At 31.7% G+C, this 21,091-nt stretch overlaps 1 protein-coding gene across 1 annotated transcript; it reads left to right on the forward strand.

Annotated features, from left to right (window-relative positions):
- Positions 1 to 3,093: 3,093 nt before the first annotated feature.
- LOC131029990 (glutamate receptor 3.2) lies at positions 3,094 to 11,389 on the forward strand. The gene is made up of 6 exons (XM_059207635.1): positions 3,094 to 3,498; positions 3,601 to 4,862; positions 6,868 to 7,145; positions 10,161 to 10,192; positions 10,313 to 10,710; positions 10,805 to 11,389. Exons 1-6 carry the CDS (start codon positions 3,222 to 3,224, stop codon positions 11,255 to 11,257), a joined length of 2,700 nt encoding a protein of 899 aa, XP_059063618.1. The 5' UTR covers positions 3,094 to 3,221; the 3' UTR covers positions 11,258 to 11,389.
- The last annotated feature ends 9,702 nt before the right edge of the window (positions 11,390 to 21,091 follow it).

The following is a 21,091-nucleotide window of genomic DNA, read 5'->3' on the forward strand; positions in this document are numbered from 1 at the left end:
ATAGGTCTACTTCCATTGGGGTTCGGGGTTCCTAACCATTGGTGGTTCTTTTGCATTCAATTTTTTCTTATGCTTGTCATGGTGCAGGATTGTTTTTGTATTTGTTTATGGTTCTTTATTTAATTCTACTTTATGTCCCACAAGAAATTGCTATAGGTTGTACTCTATATTTATGATCTTGTTTCAAATTGTTGTACCCTTGATGGATGGTAATCCATCCAATGGCCCATAAAGGCACCTGATAATTAAGGAGACAATAAATATTAATGTGATGTGATAGAAAAAGAAACTGTGAAAGTCTCGATCTCTACCTATTTTGTCTCCAACTTTTGTTGTGAAGATGGAGAGGATGGCATCGAGGGAGGACAAGTGTCCTCCCTTTGGCCCTAAGAAACTAAAGATTTCCTTGAATTTTGAGATGTTTGTTGCTTTGAATAACAATAACTCTAGGCTACATGAAGAAACTAATGATTTCCTAAATGAAAAAGTCTTGGCCCTAAGAAACTAATGATTTCCTAAATGAAGAAGCCTTGGCCTTATCATGCCCTCATTATTTAACTGTGAAAAATGTTCTCCATCTATTGTGGGCATTTTTACACCAAATGCTTTCCCCTTTAGGGAAGGTACTTAGAATTGACAAATCTAGAATGTTTCTCCCACATATGGATGCTAGGGCACTTGTGTCTCTTGTGCCCAGGGTTGAAATTCTTGAAGTTATTGATATTAATCTAGACGACTCCACCTCCTCTTGTAGTATTTAGATTTAGGGGGCCTAAATAACTTCTATCTCTATAAGAGAGGAGGGCATATTAGGAGAAATTGCCTGATAATTTTTAATAGCCCTGACAATGTGGGTGCCAAACAAAAACCTAATAGCAATGCACCTTAGGTCAATTTGAATAGTAAAGATTTATCCATGCAATGTGGGATCTAACCCTATTCTTGAATCCCCTAATGTTCGGGTTAACGAATCTAATAAACATATAAATTGGCGAGGCTCTGGTTATAAACTTGTAATAGGAAATAATGATCATTCTTGAGGTGAATACACAAAGATTTGATGTAATTAAGATGCCACTTTTATCTTTTGACCCCAAATGAGCATTTTCCATGCTCCGAATTTGACGCTCACCAAATATGAAAAGCGTTTTAAAAGAAATAATTATCATTTTTGTTGTTAAAACTTGTTGTTACTTCTTGCAACCCAGATGTTTTCTGCTCTGCATCCTGTGCTCACCAAATACATAGCTAGTTTTTAGCTTGAGGTTGTCAAATCTCCATCAAGATGCTGCCATGAGGCCAAGGAAAACAAAGAGGTAAATATTTATGTATTTTTAGTTTGAAATTTTGATTAAAATGTAGATTGAATTAGGATTTTTAATTAAATGTTGTAATTTCTAGGAAATGATATTCCACCCCAGATTTATTTGAATTAGGAAAAAGTTGAAGTTAACTAATTGAATATTGTTGTAAAGAACACTCTGTTTTCGAATAATTATCTAAGGTGGTCATCAAGGAGGTAACACTATGAAAATTATGAGCAATATGTTTGGTACTATTGTAGACACCTAAAACTGTCTTTTAATTAAACAAATATTTATTATTTATTTAATTATTTTATTCTAATATCTTCTATTAATTAAATAATTTTTATTTTTTTTTAAATTAATTCATTAACCTCTCCCACTAGATTTAGATTTATTTTTGTAGAATCATAAAAGTGACATTCTGTCGATTAGTTGATGTATTCAAAGTAGGCAACAAGAAATCTATCAAACATGGTGCGTGGAATGCGGGGCCAACTTTTTAAGTCCCAGGTCTGTGGAAATTTCCTGTCTGACTTTTCTTTGCATTTGACTCGGAAGTTGGAACATTACCTTGGATCTTGGAATTTAGAAAAGTGGCCTGCCGCCCAATGTAAATTTCTCGGAAGACTACGGAGAAGAAATGGACAAAGTTTCTTCACTCGAAACACATGATATGCACAAAAACTTGCAAGGCATGTCGTGTCTGGGTGAGAGAGTTTTTTTGTGAAATTATAAGGTATGATGTAAAAGAGGATCACGATCGTCAAAGGTTTCGATTATTTAACGTTATATAATATAAGTTGAATCCAAATCATGTCCAAAGCTTTAATTGATTTAGTTCACAGAAGCTGCTTCGAAAGAACGGCCCGTCACTTCAGTTTGGTCATGTCGACACGAAAAGTCCGTTGTCTTGTTATTCTGTTTCCTCGCAACATCCTCGGACACACTTTGAGAACATGGAAAGTTTTTTTTAACTCAGAGTAGTTCAGTAGGTAAGTCCAGCGATCTGGAGTTTAACTTTTTGACAATATAAACACCAGTTATAATTTGTGTAATTGTGCATGTAAACCAAGTTCGAACTCATGACCTGACTTGTCTAACATGACAGCCAGGACCAAGTTAACCTGCATAGAAAGCTATAATTGACAGGTTTGTCCAGTCATCTGAAATTTAGTAGGTAAGTCCAGCGATCTGGAGTTTAACTTTTTGACAGTATAAACACCAGTTATAATTTGTGTAATTGTGCATGTAAACCAAGTTCGAACTCATGACCTGACTTGTCTAACATGACAGCCAGGACCAAGTGAACCTGCATAGAAAGCTATAATTGACAGGTTAGTCCAGTCATCTGAAATTTAACTCTTTGACACGGCAAACTCCTTTTATAAGCTCTTAAACGATGTGTAATGGTCCTTCATAACATGTAAATCAAAATTGAATCATACAATCTGTACCAAGATAGAATCCACAACCAGTTTTGCCTAAAATGACAGCCAAGACCAAATGAACCCACATGTAGTGTGAGTGGTCCCTACCACATGCAAACCAAGATTGAGCTTATGACCTGACTTGCCTAAAACGACAGCCAGGACCAAGTGAACCCACATAGAAAGCTATAATTGACAGGTTAGTCTAGTGATCTGAAATTTAACTCTTTGATACAACAAATCTCTTTTATAAGCTCTTAAACAATGTATAATGATCCTTCACAACACGTAAACGAAAATCAAATCCACAACCTCTAACAAGATCAAACCCGCAACCAATATTACCTAAAATGACAGCCAAGACCAAATGAACCCACATGGAAAGCTACTATATCAAACTTTTTATAGAGGCATTCCTTTCTTCTCTTCTGTAGTGTGAATCATTAATTCGCATCCAAAGCTGCCAGCGATTCTTTTCTTGTCGACAATGTCTCCTGCTTGCAGTAGTTGTGATGTCTGGAGATATTCTGTGAGACCTCTGATTTTGTTTCTTCTTCTCTTTGTGGAATTGTATGATGCAAGGCCTCCAGAGGTGAGGATTGGGGGAGTCTTTGATTTGGGAAGCTATCAAGGTAAACAATCAAATGTAGCCATACAATTGGCCATTCAAGATGTCAATAACAATCCCAATATTCTTAATGAGACCATTCTTCAGATTCAGACTACAAAGATAGGAAGCTCTGCTCTCATAGATGCTGAAAATGGTGAGAAACAACACTTTCTCTTTCTGTCTTTTTTTTATTTAAATTTCTTTTCAGTTCCCAGACATAATCTATTGCTAAAACTAATTGAAGTTGGTTCTCCAGTCCTGAAATTGTTCAGAGCGAACGTTGTATCTGTTGTCGCAACAATGACAGCGCAAGTCTCCAACTTTGTTTCTGTCCTAGCTGATTCTGCGCAAGTACCACTCATTACATTTGCTGGCAATGATCCCTCCATGTCCTTAAAACAATCTGCATATTCAATTCAGATGATTGGGAGGGATGTACTACCAATGAAGGCAATAGCTGTCTTACTGAACAAGTTTCACTGGAGAGAAATAGTGGTCATATATCAGGAAGATGAATTGGGTCTCAGCGGGATTCTAGCCTTAAAGAATGCACTACAAGAAACCTCTGCGAGAATAGTACAAAAGTTTGGAGTATCTGAGGAGTCTTTCAGTAACTCTTCTTGGAAACATATTGGGAAGACACTGAAAGAAAACAACATTAGGAGTCGCGCTTTTGTTATACATACTAGTTATGGATTGGCCCAGAAAATCTTTTTGGAGGCAAAAACTTCAGGCATTATGGAGAAGCGGGGATGGGCTTGGATTGTTACAGAGTGGGTAGCGAATTATTTGGATGTTCCAGATGATACGACTATGGATTCAAGGCAAGGAATAATTGGGGTTCGCACAAAAGGTAGGCAAACTCCACAGTACAAGAATATCAGCAAGAGATGTAATCATGAATTCATGAGGTTGTATCCAAATGTAACTCACTCTGAAGACATTGGCATAGTTGGAGCCTATGCTTATGATTCTATCTGGGTAATAGCTAAAGCTATTGATACTATGTTCAGAGTCAACAAACTTACTGAATTGGAATTTAAGTCTTCAGAGAAATTTTCGACAGATGTGCATGTCTTTCAGGGAGGGAATGCCCTGCTTCAGAAAGTAGCTCAGAGCAATTTCGAAGGAATTGGTGGTAATATAAAATTCAGCAAAAATAGGCTTCTTGAAGTCGAATCATATGACATTGTTAATGTAGTCAACAGGGAGATCAGAGTTGTAGGATCGTGGGCAAAGAAAGAATTCAAATTGAAAGATAATATAGAGTGGCCAAATGGATCTCCAAAACCGCCTTCTGGCTACAGAAAGTTTATAGTAGGAGTCCCCCCACATGTTGTGTTTCCTGGATTTGTGAACATCACAAACAATAACACAGAATTTGAGGGGTTCTGCATAGCTGTATTTAAGAGTGCTGTGGAGATGCTTGATTATCCTTTTCACTATGAATTTCAAGTGTCGGATAATGGCACCGAATGTCCAGATTATAGCAAGCTTGTAGACCAAGTAGTGAGTAAGGTATCCCACTATTTCCCTATGTTTTCATTTAACTCAATATTTAATTTAATTTTAGGAGGGATATATCTTTTCATTTTTCCAAGCTATTAGCATAAGGTCCAGAATATCACCTAAATTTAAAAGATGTAATAGTTATTCAATAAACAGTAATAAATTGAGATGCAAGTGATAAACCTTCTTGGGCTCTATTTTGAACACAAATGCACACTCTTCTATCTTAGTTTTCAGATAAACGTTTTTATGTGTTTTCATTACAAAGTCAGTATAGGACCAGGTGACCTGGTCCTGTGGAGGGGGCTGCCTAAGTTCCGGTGCAGACAGACCTCCTCGAAAACAAAAGCATCAGAATAGGTAGGGATTTAATAGAGATGAGAAATGGCCAAAACAGGACATCAGCAGCACAACAAACGAAACTATTTATTAATTCTAGAAAAACCATACATCTCTAACTCCTTCACTGTTAATTTTATATGTTCTTATATGCAGTCGAATAGAGATTTCAGACAAGCACTTGTGACAATTATCTTATAGTTGACACCTGTTTCCCATAAAATATGAGAGCAAATATTATTGTTAGTATTTTGAGAAACTTTTTTTCTTCAAATTTTCAAAAGTTTTATACAATTTTTTTTTCTATTTTTCGCTACCTTCTGAAACATAACCACCCCTCTACTTAATTCTAATAACCCTTCTCTTTTCCTTATTTATATATATTCCATAACATTCATCAATGCTTTTGTTTTCTTTTTGACTAATAAAATTAAACATATTCATCTCATTCATCCTCTTTATCTTCGACAAGTTCTTTTTTGGATTTTATAGATTTACCCTTCATCACTACTTTGTTATAAATAAAATCTAATTCATTCTCTTCATCTTCAAACGTTGTGAAACACAAATTTCTTTCTTTCTTATAATACTTCTATCCCCTAGTCAATCCCAAAGTGTCTTCTTTCCTTTTTGAACACAACTTGTATTCACAAGGTGGAAGTTTAGTTTTGTCAATCTTTCTCATCTTCTTACAACACTTAAAATCGGCTTTCTTTTCTTTGTCTTTTCATTATTTTTTATTTGACTCCTTGCCTTTTAATTACATGTGTCATACTATTCCAACATACCCTATAACTCTCCGACTCAAAATTGAATTTTCACAATCTGTTACCCTTGTCTTTTGTTTATTGTTCTGATCATTTTGTTTCTACTGATTTTCCTCTTTATCACATCATGGAATAATTCCACATTTGCATTCATAATCATAGCCACAATGCTCATTTCAGCTATTTATTAATTCTCTTAAATAGTTGCTCCACTCTCAAAGTCTTTGAGTGCTCTAATACTAAACTAATATATAGAAATTTCATTTTCAATACTTAAACTCATTATTCAAAAAGAAAAACATACTACAATAGAATAGATTTAACAGAAATGAAACACAACGAAAAGAAAAGGAAACCAACAACAAAACAAAGAAAAACATATATTTATTCCAACATAAAAATCTATGTACATCTCTGACTCCCTTAACTACTAATTCAAACGTTCCTGTGTTTATCCAAATAAAAACATCAAACCAACAATTAGCCCAACTAACTACTCTACAATTGATATTTGGTTCCTTTATTAAAATATAGAATAGTTTCTAGCTACTATTATATAATTAAACAATAAATTTTAATAAGTTGGTCTAGATTTAGACCTTGCAATATACCACAGGCACATAAAAATCTATAGGTTAATAGAAAACATTTTCAGCCTCACCCTGCAAGCAGCCCATATCCTCAATCCCACAACCATTTTCAAATGAATACCGTGGGGGTTGTCTCTGGGAATTTATAAGTAGAAGCCCCTTGAATTAGATGGCATCATAAACAATAAGCACAGATTCAGTTAGTTTGGGTCTTTCTCTTAATATAAATGTATATCTTTTTTTTCTCATAGACCTGTTGTAATTGATGATTGCTGTCTAATCTCTGAATACTTATTCAAAGAGCATTTTTGTGGCCAGAAATTTGATATAATTGTAGCTGATATTACAATACTCGCAGAGCGCTCTGCAAAGGTTGATTTTACACAGCCATATACTGATACAGGGCTGGTTATCATGGTGCGTACTAAGAAAAAACAGTATTCTGGCTGGGCCTTTCTACATCCTTTTACAATACCCATGTGGATTACTGCAGCAGCATTTGTTCTTCTCACTGCATTTCTTGTTTGGCTATTGGAACGAGATGAGAACGACGCTTTCACAGGACAGCCTACCAAGCAAATGCAAATTTCCCTCTGGTAACTGCTTTTCTAATACTTTAAGCTTTCTTTTTTTCTCTATTGTAATGTTGATAGATTAAAAGCCAAGGAAAAACAACATACAAAAAGAGTAGCTAAAATTGCGTGAACTGTCAAGTATAAGGAATTCATAATGGTTTTTCTGATGACAAGAAAATCACTGTAAAATACCGAGGTCTTCATGATCATTAGTTCTTGCCATCAAATTGTCTCAAGGATTTCTTTCTTATGTGTAATGTCTTTGGTTAGTCTTCCGTTCACACATATTTATGCTGAATCCATTAGTAAACTATTTCAATTTTAATTTGGTTTGCATAGATAATTTGGCTTACTAAATATATTCAGAAACATTGCAGGAGTGGCCATAAGTCAGCCTTCTAAGATGTCATCATGACTATATGGTTGGTTTTATATTTTTTCTGTTCGCAATTTTAGCATCTGTATATTTCTTGTTATGGATTAACAAATCAATAGTTTAATGATAGCGCGTTCTAGCAATAAATGAAACATCATAAATTTGACGGTTATAATATACACTCCATGTTAGTGAGATTTGGGGATTTTATGTTTCTGAGATTTGGAGATATTAGGAAATCCCCAAATAGCAGTAATTTTCTAGTTATAGTCGAGATTTGGGACATGCTGACCTTCCACATGACATGTTCTCCAGCTTCTCTCTTTGTTATTTTATGTAGTGTGGATTGTTCCAATGAAATTGCTGTATTTGGGTCTGGGCAATTGATTGATTTAAGATATTAATAAAGGGAAAAAAAAAGAGATTATGTCTTGTTCGAGAGGATGTAGTTATTATGTGAACTGTATTTATTATATTATGAGTGGATTTCTTTTAATGGTAAGAGATTTTCACAATTTATATCACAATTTATGATATAGATGATGTTGTTTGTAGATTAAATTGTATTCAATTTTTTTTTGAATCAATATTGTTTCTTTGTTATGAACAATAATGTATGCTTGCTGGTCAATTGTTTGGACGACTGCAAGCTTTTTATTGTAGGTTGAGAGATCCCGAGTATGCTTTGCAGTTCATATGTAATAAGGTTGAACATGCATATGCACGGGCATGCTGAAAATCAAGGGAGACACAGTAAAACAGAGTAAGAGAAGCATTAGATTACAAGTATATTAATGCATGATTTGGTGATCTGGAAGGGAAGGTAGGAGAAAATATGGAAAGAAGTTGAGTGATTTTAAAGATTTAGTGAAAAGAAGGGAAGCTTTTGAATCTACTTAAAATCATGTGAGTTTAAAACAGAGCATGGGAATATAATAGGTCATTGTTTGGGGTGGATACCTTGTCTAAGCAATAATATTTTTTAAAGGAAGATAAAGGGTAATCTATTGGAAAGTTGAGACCCATTCTTACCTAGATTAAGAACATGAATTGGAGATAAATTTTGAAATGGAAAATATTGATGCAAATGTGATCCAAAAAGAGTATTAAGTCGTTGAAAGTGAAATCAAACATCTTTCAGAGAGACAGTATTAAGATTTTGAAGAGTATTAAGTCGTTGAAATAAGAACTTCTGGAAAGGGAAGTCAATTCCATGAAATAGATGGGCAGAAGAGGACAAACAAGCAATGATTCTACACGAATTTGAACAGTTAGAAAGTGATGATCCAAAGCAACATATCAAGTTTGCAATGAGAACATTTATCTCAATCTAACTGTTTTGAAAGACGACTAAACCATAATTTTATAATTAATTTATTTTCTTATGAAGTGAGTCTCTTTTTTCATTTTTCATTTTGTTTTTAAAAAAAAACAATTATATTAATTAAAACTTGAAAATTTTATTAAGGTTTTCATACAGCAATAATTGTCTTTAAAGATCAGAGAATAAAAATTCATGGAAGTTTGTGTTAATTTATATGAGTAGAGAAAAACATTTAATCAACACAAATAGAGAAAGAAAATAACACAACAAAGACATTAGCTACGAATTTATAGTGGTTCGTCATAGAGGTAACGTCCACTTTCAAGCAGGGAATAAACTTCTATTACTTGTTGTCCAATACTACACCATACATAGACTGCACATAGTCATTTATATAACTGTATTCAGATATGAAACCAAGAGTTGGGAGAAGGCTAATGTCCATGTGACCGTTGGGCTTCACATTCCCAATAAAATTTTGTATGAGAATCTCTGTTGCCAGAAACGAGACAACACCCTGTCATTTCTCATTTCAACGAACGAAATGGGTTTCAACAGGTTTCTGAGCGGTGCCCAAAGTTTTTGCATTGATTTTTAATTTTTTTTTAAATATTCACCAAGTTCTGCACAGTCCATGTAAGGAGTTTGATTTTTTAGATTTTTCTAAATATTCATTCCAGTTGGTATTTCTATATTATCACTTTTGGAAGTTGATTTTTCAGTTTTTTCTAAATTTAAGATTAGAAATTATGAAGTAAATTTCTAATTGAGAAACTGTCCATTAGATTTTAAATTTTGGTAGAAATATTTTCCCTAAAATTATCATAATTGCAAACATTATGATAAGTGTATTTTGATTTTTTCACTGAAATTCTATAATATTCTTAATCATTTTTTATTATGTATACACATTTCTTATACGCAACCTTTAAATATTCCGTTTCTCGTCACGTTGTCGTTTCGGTTTCGATTTTCCTTTCTGATTCTGGTAACATAATGAGAATAGAAAAACAAAATTAAGATGACTAGAACACAAAAGAAGACTATCACTTCAAATTGGGATGGGGAGTGAAAAAAGTTGTGAAGAATGGACTGAAGACAGAGATCCTCATTCCATAACATTTCAGCTATGGTCAAAATCAGAAACCTATTTAGCTAAATAGTTAGCCACAACATTCCAATAAAAAAGAACATGAATAAAAAACCGAAATCAAATCTAGCTATTCTTGATAAGTTTCTCGGTTAGATCAATAGATAATTTTTCTAACTATTCATAAGAAGTAGAAACGATTAGACTATCATTCTACGTAACAATATTTTCTGTTTTGAATTGCAGGTTTTCATTTTCAACACTTGTATTTGTTCATAGTGAGTGACCTCCTCATTGAATTTTTCTATTTTACGAACATTTTCTCTCACGCAAATACTTTTAACTAGGGACAAACTTCTAATATGTGAAGATGGCAACTGATCGCCCCATTTGTGCAGGAGAGAAGGTTATGACATCTCTTGGCAAAGTTATTTTGATAATCTGGCTGTTTGTAGTTCTAGTCTTAAATTCAAGCTACACAGCTAGCCTCGCATCCATTCTCACTGTTCAGCAACTTTCCCCAGCAATACGAGACATAGAGTCACTCAGAGCAAACAACGCCTCCATTGGGCATTTGAATGGTTCATTTGTCAGAGATTATCTGATCAATGAGCTAAAAATTGACGAGAGAAGATTGTTACCTCTTGTCAATCCAGAAGACTACGTCAATTCACTAAGGAATGAGACAATTGGGTCTGTAGTTGATGAGACTCCATACATCAACATGCTAATGTCACAGCATTGTGGTGAATTTGAGATTGTGAGTCGGCCATTCTACAAAGGAGGATTTGGGTTTGTAAGTATTTTTCTCTAAGAGTTTGTGCATTTTCATTTCTCTTGGGTTGAAATGCACACTTCTTAACTCTCTCTACTCTACTTTTATGCTGTAGTTATTTGCCAAAGGGTTTCCAGTTGTTGGGGAAATGACATCTGCAGTGCTGAAAATTATTCAGAACAAAACAGAGCTAGACAAACTTCGCAGGCACTGGTTTGGGCGTTATTCTTCTGATCCATGCAATAATGACAACGGCGGGATATCTGAAGAAGACACGGTAGATGATGGTGGGAAGTTGAGTCCACGCAGGTTTTGGGGTTTGTTCGTCATCTCATCAGCGTTATATTGTGTAATCATGTCCGCCCACGTCGGACAAAAGTATTATAAGAAAAGACTAGTTAGCACAAGAGTGGAGAATGTTCAGTCCCCACCTCCCGATAGCCCTTTGCCTGCAACTGAATTCATACCTGCAAATTCAGATCTATCCCGTTCATCTGGTCAGTTCGATACAAATAATAACAATGCAACTTCAAATGGTGTGCGCTATCGAAGATCTTTCTCAGCTTAATGTTATTGAGCTTTGAAATAATGGCATCTTCTTTTGAACTGTCCAAAAAACGATGCTCTGTAGTAAATTGATAATTTTTAATTGTGTATAGGCCTAAAAGGTTCAGTCTAAGACTCCTAGTCTTCATTGAATAGTTAAACAAATTTGGGTTTCATATATAAAAACTTTCATTAAAAAAATATTTGATCATTGATTGATTTATGTATGTTTGGGGAAGTCTGATGGTCACGGACCTCCTCCTCATCTAGCATAGTCTATAGTCTTGATAGCTTAAGTATTTTTGTGGGCTTCACCTATGTTATTTGATCGTTTTGTTATATTTTTTGGTGTGCTTCTATCTTCCAAGTTTCTTTAAGTATTATACTATTTATCTTTTAGTAATGTAGAATTTCATAAGAAGTATTCATAAACACATATATGTTAATTTCACACATACATATATGCATATGTGCTAAATTTTTCTTGAGATTTATGTTACTATTGATTAGGTTATATTGTGTGGCCTAGTCTCATATAGTCACATTATGCCTTGCTATAGGGATTAGTTCATGTGATGTAGTTAGAACCACTTTCACTTATGGATCCTTCTCAATCTACTTACATTAGCATTTTGGTCTTATCTTTGAATAAGGGATTCAAAATATTAGTGAGTCATGCTTCAAGATGGTATGAGGTATTATTGGCTTGACTTGGTAATAGTCAAGTCCTTATATATAAAACAAGTTATGTGATGATTTATCAAGATTTTACTATATGTAGTTTCTAGTCAATCCTCATCAACTAAATTTCTTCAATAGTGATTCACAATTATCTATAGGAATGGTTCACTTAACACTCATTTTATTTAGGTGGTTCTCATAGGGTCAAGTTTCCCTACAACTTCGTAATGATTACCCATTTAAATATGATTATATCTTAACTCCACTATACCACTTGGAGTTATCTCTATAATTAACACATACATAGAAGAAGACAAAGAAGCTTGATTATGGAGGAAACATTATGGTTAAGCATATTTGAGCTAGAGTATTATTTGGATCGGTATCTTTTGAAAAGTTTTGGTTCTTTTCTCTTGCAAACATTTAACCTAGAACCAATGAGAGTGAAGCAAAATATTCATGATCATTTGGGATTTTTCCTTGTATGAACCACCACTCACGAATATCAATCCATGAAGATATTTATTTGAGATTACATTTGAAACCCCAAAAAATCATTAATAATAATTGATGAAGACATACCAAACATATAATGTAGATACAAACTTTAATGTGTTCATGGATCAATGTAGTGTCAAAATCTAGCTTTACATGCTTTTTAATTTATTATGTACCTATGTAATTTTATGATTTCTCATTCCCTAGATAATGTGATAATGACTGAAAATACATCCTTACAAATTACAATCTAGGAGAGTATCAACTAGCTACTCCTAAGGTTTTAGAGCTTGATGAACCTATACACTTTGTGCATATTAAGAATTTATGTACTTAATATGAAGCATATACCAATTGACAAAAATAAATATAATAAAATCACAAAGATGGAAACCTAGTAAACAAGCATCATATATGAAATCTAAAAAATTAGAAAAATTTGAAAAAATAAAGATAAAAATTGTTCTTTGGTGGCACCTTAGAGAAGTATCTTGTTGAAACCTACTCACAAGTGCCATCTATGATAAATGATAATTTTTCATATTGTAATTGCTCATTTATTTCCTATCATATTTGATGTCATTAGTTCATTATTTCATCCTTTCCCTTTCATGTCTTGTTCACTTATAGTCTATTGTATGGGTTTGGTCTATAAATTATATGCTTAGGGTGGAGAAAATTAGTACTTTTTATTTAGAGGAGTTATGCTACTAGAAAAATCAAACATCAACAAACTCAACTAAAACACAATTTGAATTCAATTTTTATGAAGCTCAATTGAAAATTTATGGAAAACCAAAGTCACTTTACTTAATTCTAAGTCAATAGGTGCAATAATGATAAAAATATAAATGAGATTAAATCTTGAATAATATTTATAATATATGTAAAAAACCACATCCTACATTATTATAAATCTGGATTTATGTCTTTGCACCTGCTTAGTAATTAGGATACCTTCCATCATTAATAAATTTTCATTTGTTTTTCATAACTTCATCAATTAAAATTTGCACAATCAATAAACATCAATGGATAGATTCAAATCTTCAAGCAATATAATTTAAACCTGAACTTCTAAAGTATAAAATCTAAAAATACTGTATTGACATTGACACCATATAGATTTCACAATATTTTTCATTTTATAATCTCCCTATCATCCATCACTTGCTTAAATGAAATGTTTCTTTATCTAAAAAACCGTGATCCAATCCACATTTTACTCTTTTGAACACCTTGGCAAGAGGTAACACTACTATGTGTCAATTGATTGTTTTTATCTGTTAAATTTTATTTTGACTTATCTTTTGACCCATACTATTCCTACATAAAGGTCACCATTATCATTTTATATCATGGTATGCTTTGAATAGTATACATTGGGGAAAGGAATATAACTTATGTGTGTTGTGTTTGATGGTTTTTATCTCACTAAACCCATTAGGTTCAAGATATTTTTCCATGTATAAGGAAACCCTTATAATGTATATTGATTGTCTCATGATATATCCACCAAGAGTGTGAGATGCCTTGTGAGTGCTAGGGTATCTTTTTATTTATTGTTTTCTTGAGAGTCAATTCATGCATTAGATAGATTATCATTTTAATCTTATCTTGGTGCATAATATCCATTGATATAGTAAATAAAGGTTACTAAACTCAAAATTGATACAAGACATCATCATGTCACATTCATCATCATACTATCATCCATAATCATTTTCTTACATATGGATTTTTTATTATCTATTTTTTCTTTGAGATTTATATAAATCTCTCTTTTAAAATGTCACATATGTATTTTTCATATTAATTTTTTCTGTAGGGGACATCAACTTTATCAACTAGGTCTCACTTTTCTAAATTTCCATTATGTCTCGTACCTAATTGGGGTATTTAGTCACTTTCTTCACCTCCTATAATATTTTACTTTTATATACTTTTATTTTATTTTAAATAATATCATTTCTAATAGTGACTTAGAGAGGGAAAAATGTACAAACTAATATTACCTTCTAATTATTGACTATTAACTAACCCAAGTCATTGATATGTTAATACTATTTACAATATCATTACATGTATAAAAAATTAACCATTTATTTCCATTAATCATTATCTTGACATTTAATTATTTATCTAATTATTTTCATTTACCACATTGTTTGTCATTAATTGTTACTACTTTCTATTATTCATTTTACTATTATTTAAAAATAATATTTTAATATTTAAGTGCATGAGAGCTAATTATCAAATTTTACTATCTATATAAAAATTCTAATTATCACCTCACTAGTTAATTCCATCTTCTAATACAATTTTTTTCTCATTTAAATATTTAATAAATTAGAAATATTTATTTAATAGAAGATATTACAATAAAATAATTAAATAAATAATAAATATTTATTTAATTAAAGGATAATTCTAGGTGTCTACAATAGAGATTAGTTCATGTGATGTAGTTAGAACCTCTTTTAGTTATGGGTCCTTCTCAATCTACTTACATTAGCATTTTGGTCTTATCTTTGAATGAGAGATTCTTAGAATATTAGTGAGGCATGCTTCAAGATGGTAGGAGTTACTATTGTTTTGATTTTGTAATATTCAAGTCCTTATATATAAAACAAGTTTTGTGATAATTTATCAACATTTTACTATGTGCACAGTATCTAGTCAATCCTCATTGACTAAATTTCATGAATAGTGATTCACAATGACTTATGTCTCATAACCAGGAATGGTCCACTTAACACTCATTTTGTTTAGGTGGTTCTCATATGGTCAATTTTCCCTAGATCTTTGGAATGATTACCCATTTGAATAATGATTCTAGCTTAAATACACTATACCACATGGAGTTCTATCTATAATCGATGCAAATAGAGTACAACAAGACAAACAAGCTTGATTATGGAGGAAGCATTATGGTTAAGCATATTTAAGCTAGAGTATTATTGGGATGGGTATATGTTGGAAAGTTTTGGTTCTTTTCTCTTACGAACATTCAACCTAGATGCAATGAGTGTTAAGTATATTATTCATGATCATGTAAGAGATTTTTTTGTATGAACCACAGATCACAAATATCGATCCATGAAAGTTGATTTGAAATTACATTTGAATCCCAATAAATCATTAATACAATTTGTTGAATACATACCAAACATACAATGTATATACAAATTTAATGTGTTAATGAATTAATATAGTGTAGAAATGTATCTTTACATGTTGTTTAACCTATTATGTATCTATGTAATTTTATTATTTTTCATTTCCTAGATAATGTGATAATCACTAAAAAGACATTCTTACAAATTACAATTTATGAGAGTATCAGCTAGCTACTCCTAAGGTTTACTTAGAGATTGATGATCCTATACACATTGTGCATATTAATCACTTATGTACTTAATTTGAAGCATATACCAATTGAAAAAAATTAATATAGTAAAATTGCAAGGATGGAAACCTAGTAAACAAGCATCATATATGACATCTAAAAGGTTAGAAAAAATTGAAAATTATACAAATTTTTTAAAAAATAAAGATTAAAGTTGTTCTTTGGTGGAACCTTAGAGAAGTATCTTGTTGAAACCTACTCACAAGTGCCATGTATAATAAATCACATTTTATCATATTGTAGGTCCTCATTTGTTTTATATCATACTTGATGTCATTAGTTCATTATTTCTTCCCTTTCCTTTCATATCTTGTTCGCTTATAGTTTATTGTATGGTCTTGGACTATAAATTATATGCTTAGGGTAGAGATGATTAGTACTTTTATTTAGAGGGGTTATGGTACTAGAAAAATCAAACATCAACAAACTCAACTAAAACACAATTTGAATTCAATGTTCATGAAGCACAATTAAAAATTTATGGAAAACTAAAGTCACCAAACTTAATTGTAAGTCAACAGGTGCAATAATGATAAAAATAGAAATGAGACTAAATATTGAACAATATCATATAATAGAGGTAAGAGACCACATCCTACATTAGAATAAATCTTGGTTTATGTCTTTGCACCTACTTAGGAACTAGAGGATTCCTTCTATCATAAATAAAGTTTCATTTGCTTCCTATAACTCTATCAATTAACATTTCCACAATCAACAAACATCTTTAGATAATTTAAAACCTTCAAGCAATATAGTTGAAACATACACTTTTTATGTACAAAGTCTTAAAAATCTACATCAACATTGAAAACATATAGTTTTCACAATATTTTCCATTCTAAAATCGCCCTACCATCCATCACTTGCTTAAATGGAATGTTTCTTTATCTTAAAAAATGTAATCCAAATCCATTTTTTAGTCTTTTCCACACTTTGACAAGAGGTAACACTGCTATGTGTCAATTGATTACTACTCATCTATTTTTCAATTTTTTGATGTTTTAAATTTTATTTTTGACCAATCTTTTGACCCATTATATTCCTACAAAAATTCACTATTATCAATTTATATCATGGTATGCTTTGAAAGGTATACATTGCGGAAAGGCTTATAATTATGAGTGTTTTGTTTGACGGTTGTTATCTCACTAAACCTATTAAGGTCAAGTAATTTTTCACGCAGAAGGAAACCCTTATGTATATTGGTTGTCTCATGATATATCCATCAAGAGTTCCAAATTCCTTGTGAGTGCTTCGACATCCTCTTATTTATTGTTTTTTTGAGATTCAATCCATGCATCAGATAGATTATCATTTTAACCTTATCTTTGTGCATAATATGCATTGATATACTAAATTAAAGTTACTAAACTCAAACTCCACCCAACACATCATCATAACCTCATCCATAATCATTTTTGTTACATATCTTTTTTTTTTTTGAGGTTTATTTATTTTTCTTCTTTCAAAATGTCACACATATATTTTTCACATAAAGTTCTCTCGAGGAGACATCAACGTAATCTATGAGGTCTCACTTTTCTAAATTTCCATTATGTCTCCTACTTAATTGGGGCATACAACACTTTCTTCACATCCTATAATATTTTCCTTTCTAGATAATTTTATTTTCTCGGAAATATCATTTCTAATAGTGACTTCAAGAGGTAAAAAATGTAGAAACTAAAATAACCTTCTAATTATTGACCATTAAGTAACCCAAGCCATTAATATGTCAGATACTATTTACAAGATCATTATATGGATACAAAATTAATCATATATTTTCATTAATCATTATCATGATATTTAAACTTATTTAATTAATTATTATGATTTACCGCATCATTTATCATTAATAATTACTACTTTCTATTATTCATTTAACTGTTAAGTAAATTAATATTTTAATATTTAATTAAATGAGAACTAATTATCAAGTTTTATTAACTAAATAAAAATTCTAATTATCATCTCACTAGTTAACTCAAATAATACTCATTCCTAGTTACGTTATTTAATAAATAAAAGCTATTATGATTATCCTCCTAGGAACTTGAAATAAAAGAAATCATTATTGATTTAGCTATATTCTCCATTTTTTTTAGTTGACTTCACAATAAGCTCAAGTAACTCCAACCATTTGAAATTATCCATCTTTTTTTTTTTTAAATATTATAATAAATTATCCTCTAATCTTTATGCAAATTTACTCTACCTAATTATATTTTTTAATTCCACAATGTTATGTTGTCAAATTGAATCCACATTCATTTATGAGAAAACTAGTACAAACATCTCAATCTAAGTTGTTAACAAAGTTGGGGTATTGTGGTAATTCTTATTATTTTTAGTACTTTATTATCTTGTTTTGATTCCATTCTCTTAGGTTGCTTGTCCACTTCAATGATAGTGCAATAGATGCACATGTTGCTAGCATTGCATAAATAGTGGGAAATGTGAGAGAACTGATTGATATACTTTATATCATTTTTCCACTTTTAAATCCATTTAATTTGAATAGTAGTCCACTGGGCTCAAAATTATGATATACCAGATGTGGAAATGTTTGGTTGTTGATTCAATAGAGATGTGTTAAGAAAGAATGACTACCCTTTGCCATGGGCTTCATAAACTACCATATAATATAAAATGTAATTGAAAAGTGATCAATAAGGACAACTTCCAATAAAGGATCAATAGAAAAGATAAATTAGCTTAGCTGGAAAAATAAAAGAAAGAGTGCGTTGAAAACATAGTTCATTCGAACCTTTTGAGAATCCTTTCATATCCATGAACATTATATAAAGTGATTAATACCATGATCAATATAAAGATTAAAAATATTTAATTTACTACATCTATACCAACAAGCTTTCCTCTTGTCAATTGTCTAGCACATATGAAGATTACTGCACTTGTTTTATAGCACTTATACTATTTTTGTCTAATTGATAATGCATTACTAATAAAGTGATTATTATCATGACCGATGTAGGGATTAAAAAGGTTTAATTTATTACATCTATACCAACAAGCTTTCTTCTTGTTAGTTATATAACATATATGAAGATTACTCTACTTGTTTTATAGCACTTTTATTATCTCAGTCTAATCAACAATGCATTACTAATAAAGTGATTATTACCATGACCAATATAGGGATTAAAAATGTTTAATTTATTATGTTTGTACCAACAAGCTTTCCTCTTGTCAATTGTCTAACATATATGAAGATTACTGCACTCGTTTTTTAGCACTTGTATTATCTTAATCTAATCAACAATGCATGACCAATAAAGCGATTATTACCATGACCAATATAGAGATTAAAAAGGTTTAATCTATTACGTCTGTACCAACATGCTTTACTCTTGTCAATTGTCTAACATATATGAAGATTACTACACTTGTTTTATAGTATTATCTTAATCTAATCAACAATACATTACTAAATATTATAGGCTATATGTATGATGGGAATGTCCACCAGAAAAGTAAGAGTCTTATGCCTGAAATATTTCTTGGCAAACAATAATTCCGTACAAACAAATTTCAAGGTTTTCCTCTATGCTCACGTTTTTATGAGAAAAAACGTTGTCGTGCATAAACTATGCCCATTTTTGCATGTTATTATTTATATATATATTTCATTTCGTTAAATTACATCGTGTCCAACATTACATCGGTGGAAAATCATTTCATTTCGCCATAAATTGCTTTGAATATGATTTTTGGGTTTGAAATCATTTCCCAAGTGAATTAGTTTCTAGATTTGATTTTTCAAAGTTGTGTTTTCTAAGAATTGTAATTAATTTATGACAAAATGAGGTTCATTGGTTTTGCAAATTCAATGTAAAACGTTTCCTTTTATTCTGATTATTCCTCCATGTTAAGCTTAGAATATTATTATTTTTCTCTGCACATAAAACAATATTTTGTAGATTAACATCCTTTTGACATAATCAAAACAAAGTAAAAAATTATACATTATAATATAATCATTATATATTTATGTATTATAAATTGTTAAATGTAATTTAAAAATAAATTGAAATTATATATTTAATTTATATTAAATCTATATTATAATTATTTTAATAACAAAATATTATTCTATTATGTTTAAGAAGAAATAATGAAATTCAAATATTAATAATAAATTTTTAAAATCGTAATCATTTCAAATATAATAGAATTGGGGTAGGAATAACTAATTTTGTTGGGAAAAATTGGTCTGCAACTTGTGAGAATCGGACTCGAGGGCTATATGAGGAGGTCAGTCGCTCATGTGTGGCTTGCCTCGCATAGGCCTGAGGTCGACCGACTAGGACAACATTAATTGCTTGGTTGTGGTGAGATTTTATGGGCTCACCCTCTCCTGAAAATGACACTTTACTGGGTAGTGTTTTGAGCGACTTTGGTTCCAAGATCTTCAAGAAGGCCATGGAGGGGAAGTCTTCTCTTCTAGAAGGCAGCAAGTTTTTCACTAGAGAAGAGCAACAAGACTACGAGAAATATGATAGAGGAGGAAGAGGTAAGGGGCTCTCTACCAATTCTTTGGTTGTTTTCCCTAAAGCCCAAATGATCGGTGCTATAGTTTCAGAAAAGAACAGGCATATAGACATTCTTTTTCTGGCGGCTTTGGACATTTCTAAGTTACCCTCTAGGAATTACTTGAATACTTGGTTGCACAATGTGTGGGTGAAGAAACTAGGCTTTTCTTTTTCTTTTTGTCGTATGATTCAAAAATGGATTTTTTAAATTTTATTTAATAACCCTATTAGTCAGATGGAAGTGGTGAAAAAGAAATACTAGGCTATTAGATCGAGTTGCTTGAGAGCCTTTTCTTGGGACTCTGATTCCAATTTTTATGAAATTCTGACTTTGTCAAGCCCCAGATGGATCACTATCAAGGATATTCCCCCTACTTGTGGAACGCTGTACCTAAAGCGATGGAACCCCTTGGGAGGGTGATTAGGGTCGATGAAACCTTTTGCTACTTCCACATATGGATGCCCATATGTTGGTGGCCTTGAATCCTAGGCATGATCTTTCGAAAGACCTCAAGATTGATCTCATCAGTGATACTATTGCCTATCCTATTGAATTCTTAGGGGGCATTAATGCCTGTTTTATTTGCAAGAGGGAAGGGAACATTAGAAAGAGTTGTCCCCTTCTTAAAAAGCATATTAAAGTTGACATTTCTAGTATTACATCGCTGAACTCCAAATTTCCTTCCTTTGTTCCTATTTCGAGTGG

The sequence above is a fragment of the Cryptomeria japonica genome, chromosome 7 (assembly GCF_030272615.1).
Source record: "Cryptomeria japonica chromosome 7, Sugi_1.0, whole genome shotgun sequence".
NCBI lineage: Eukaryota > Viridiplantae > Streptophyta > Pinopsida > Cupressales > Cupressaceae > Cryptomeria > Cryptomeria japonica.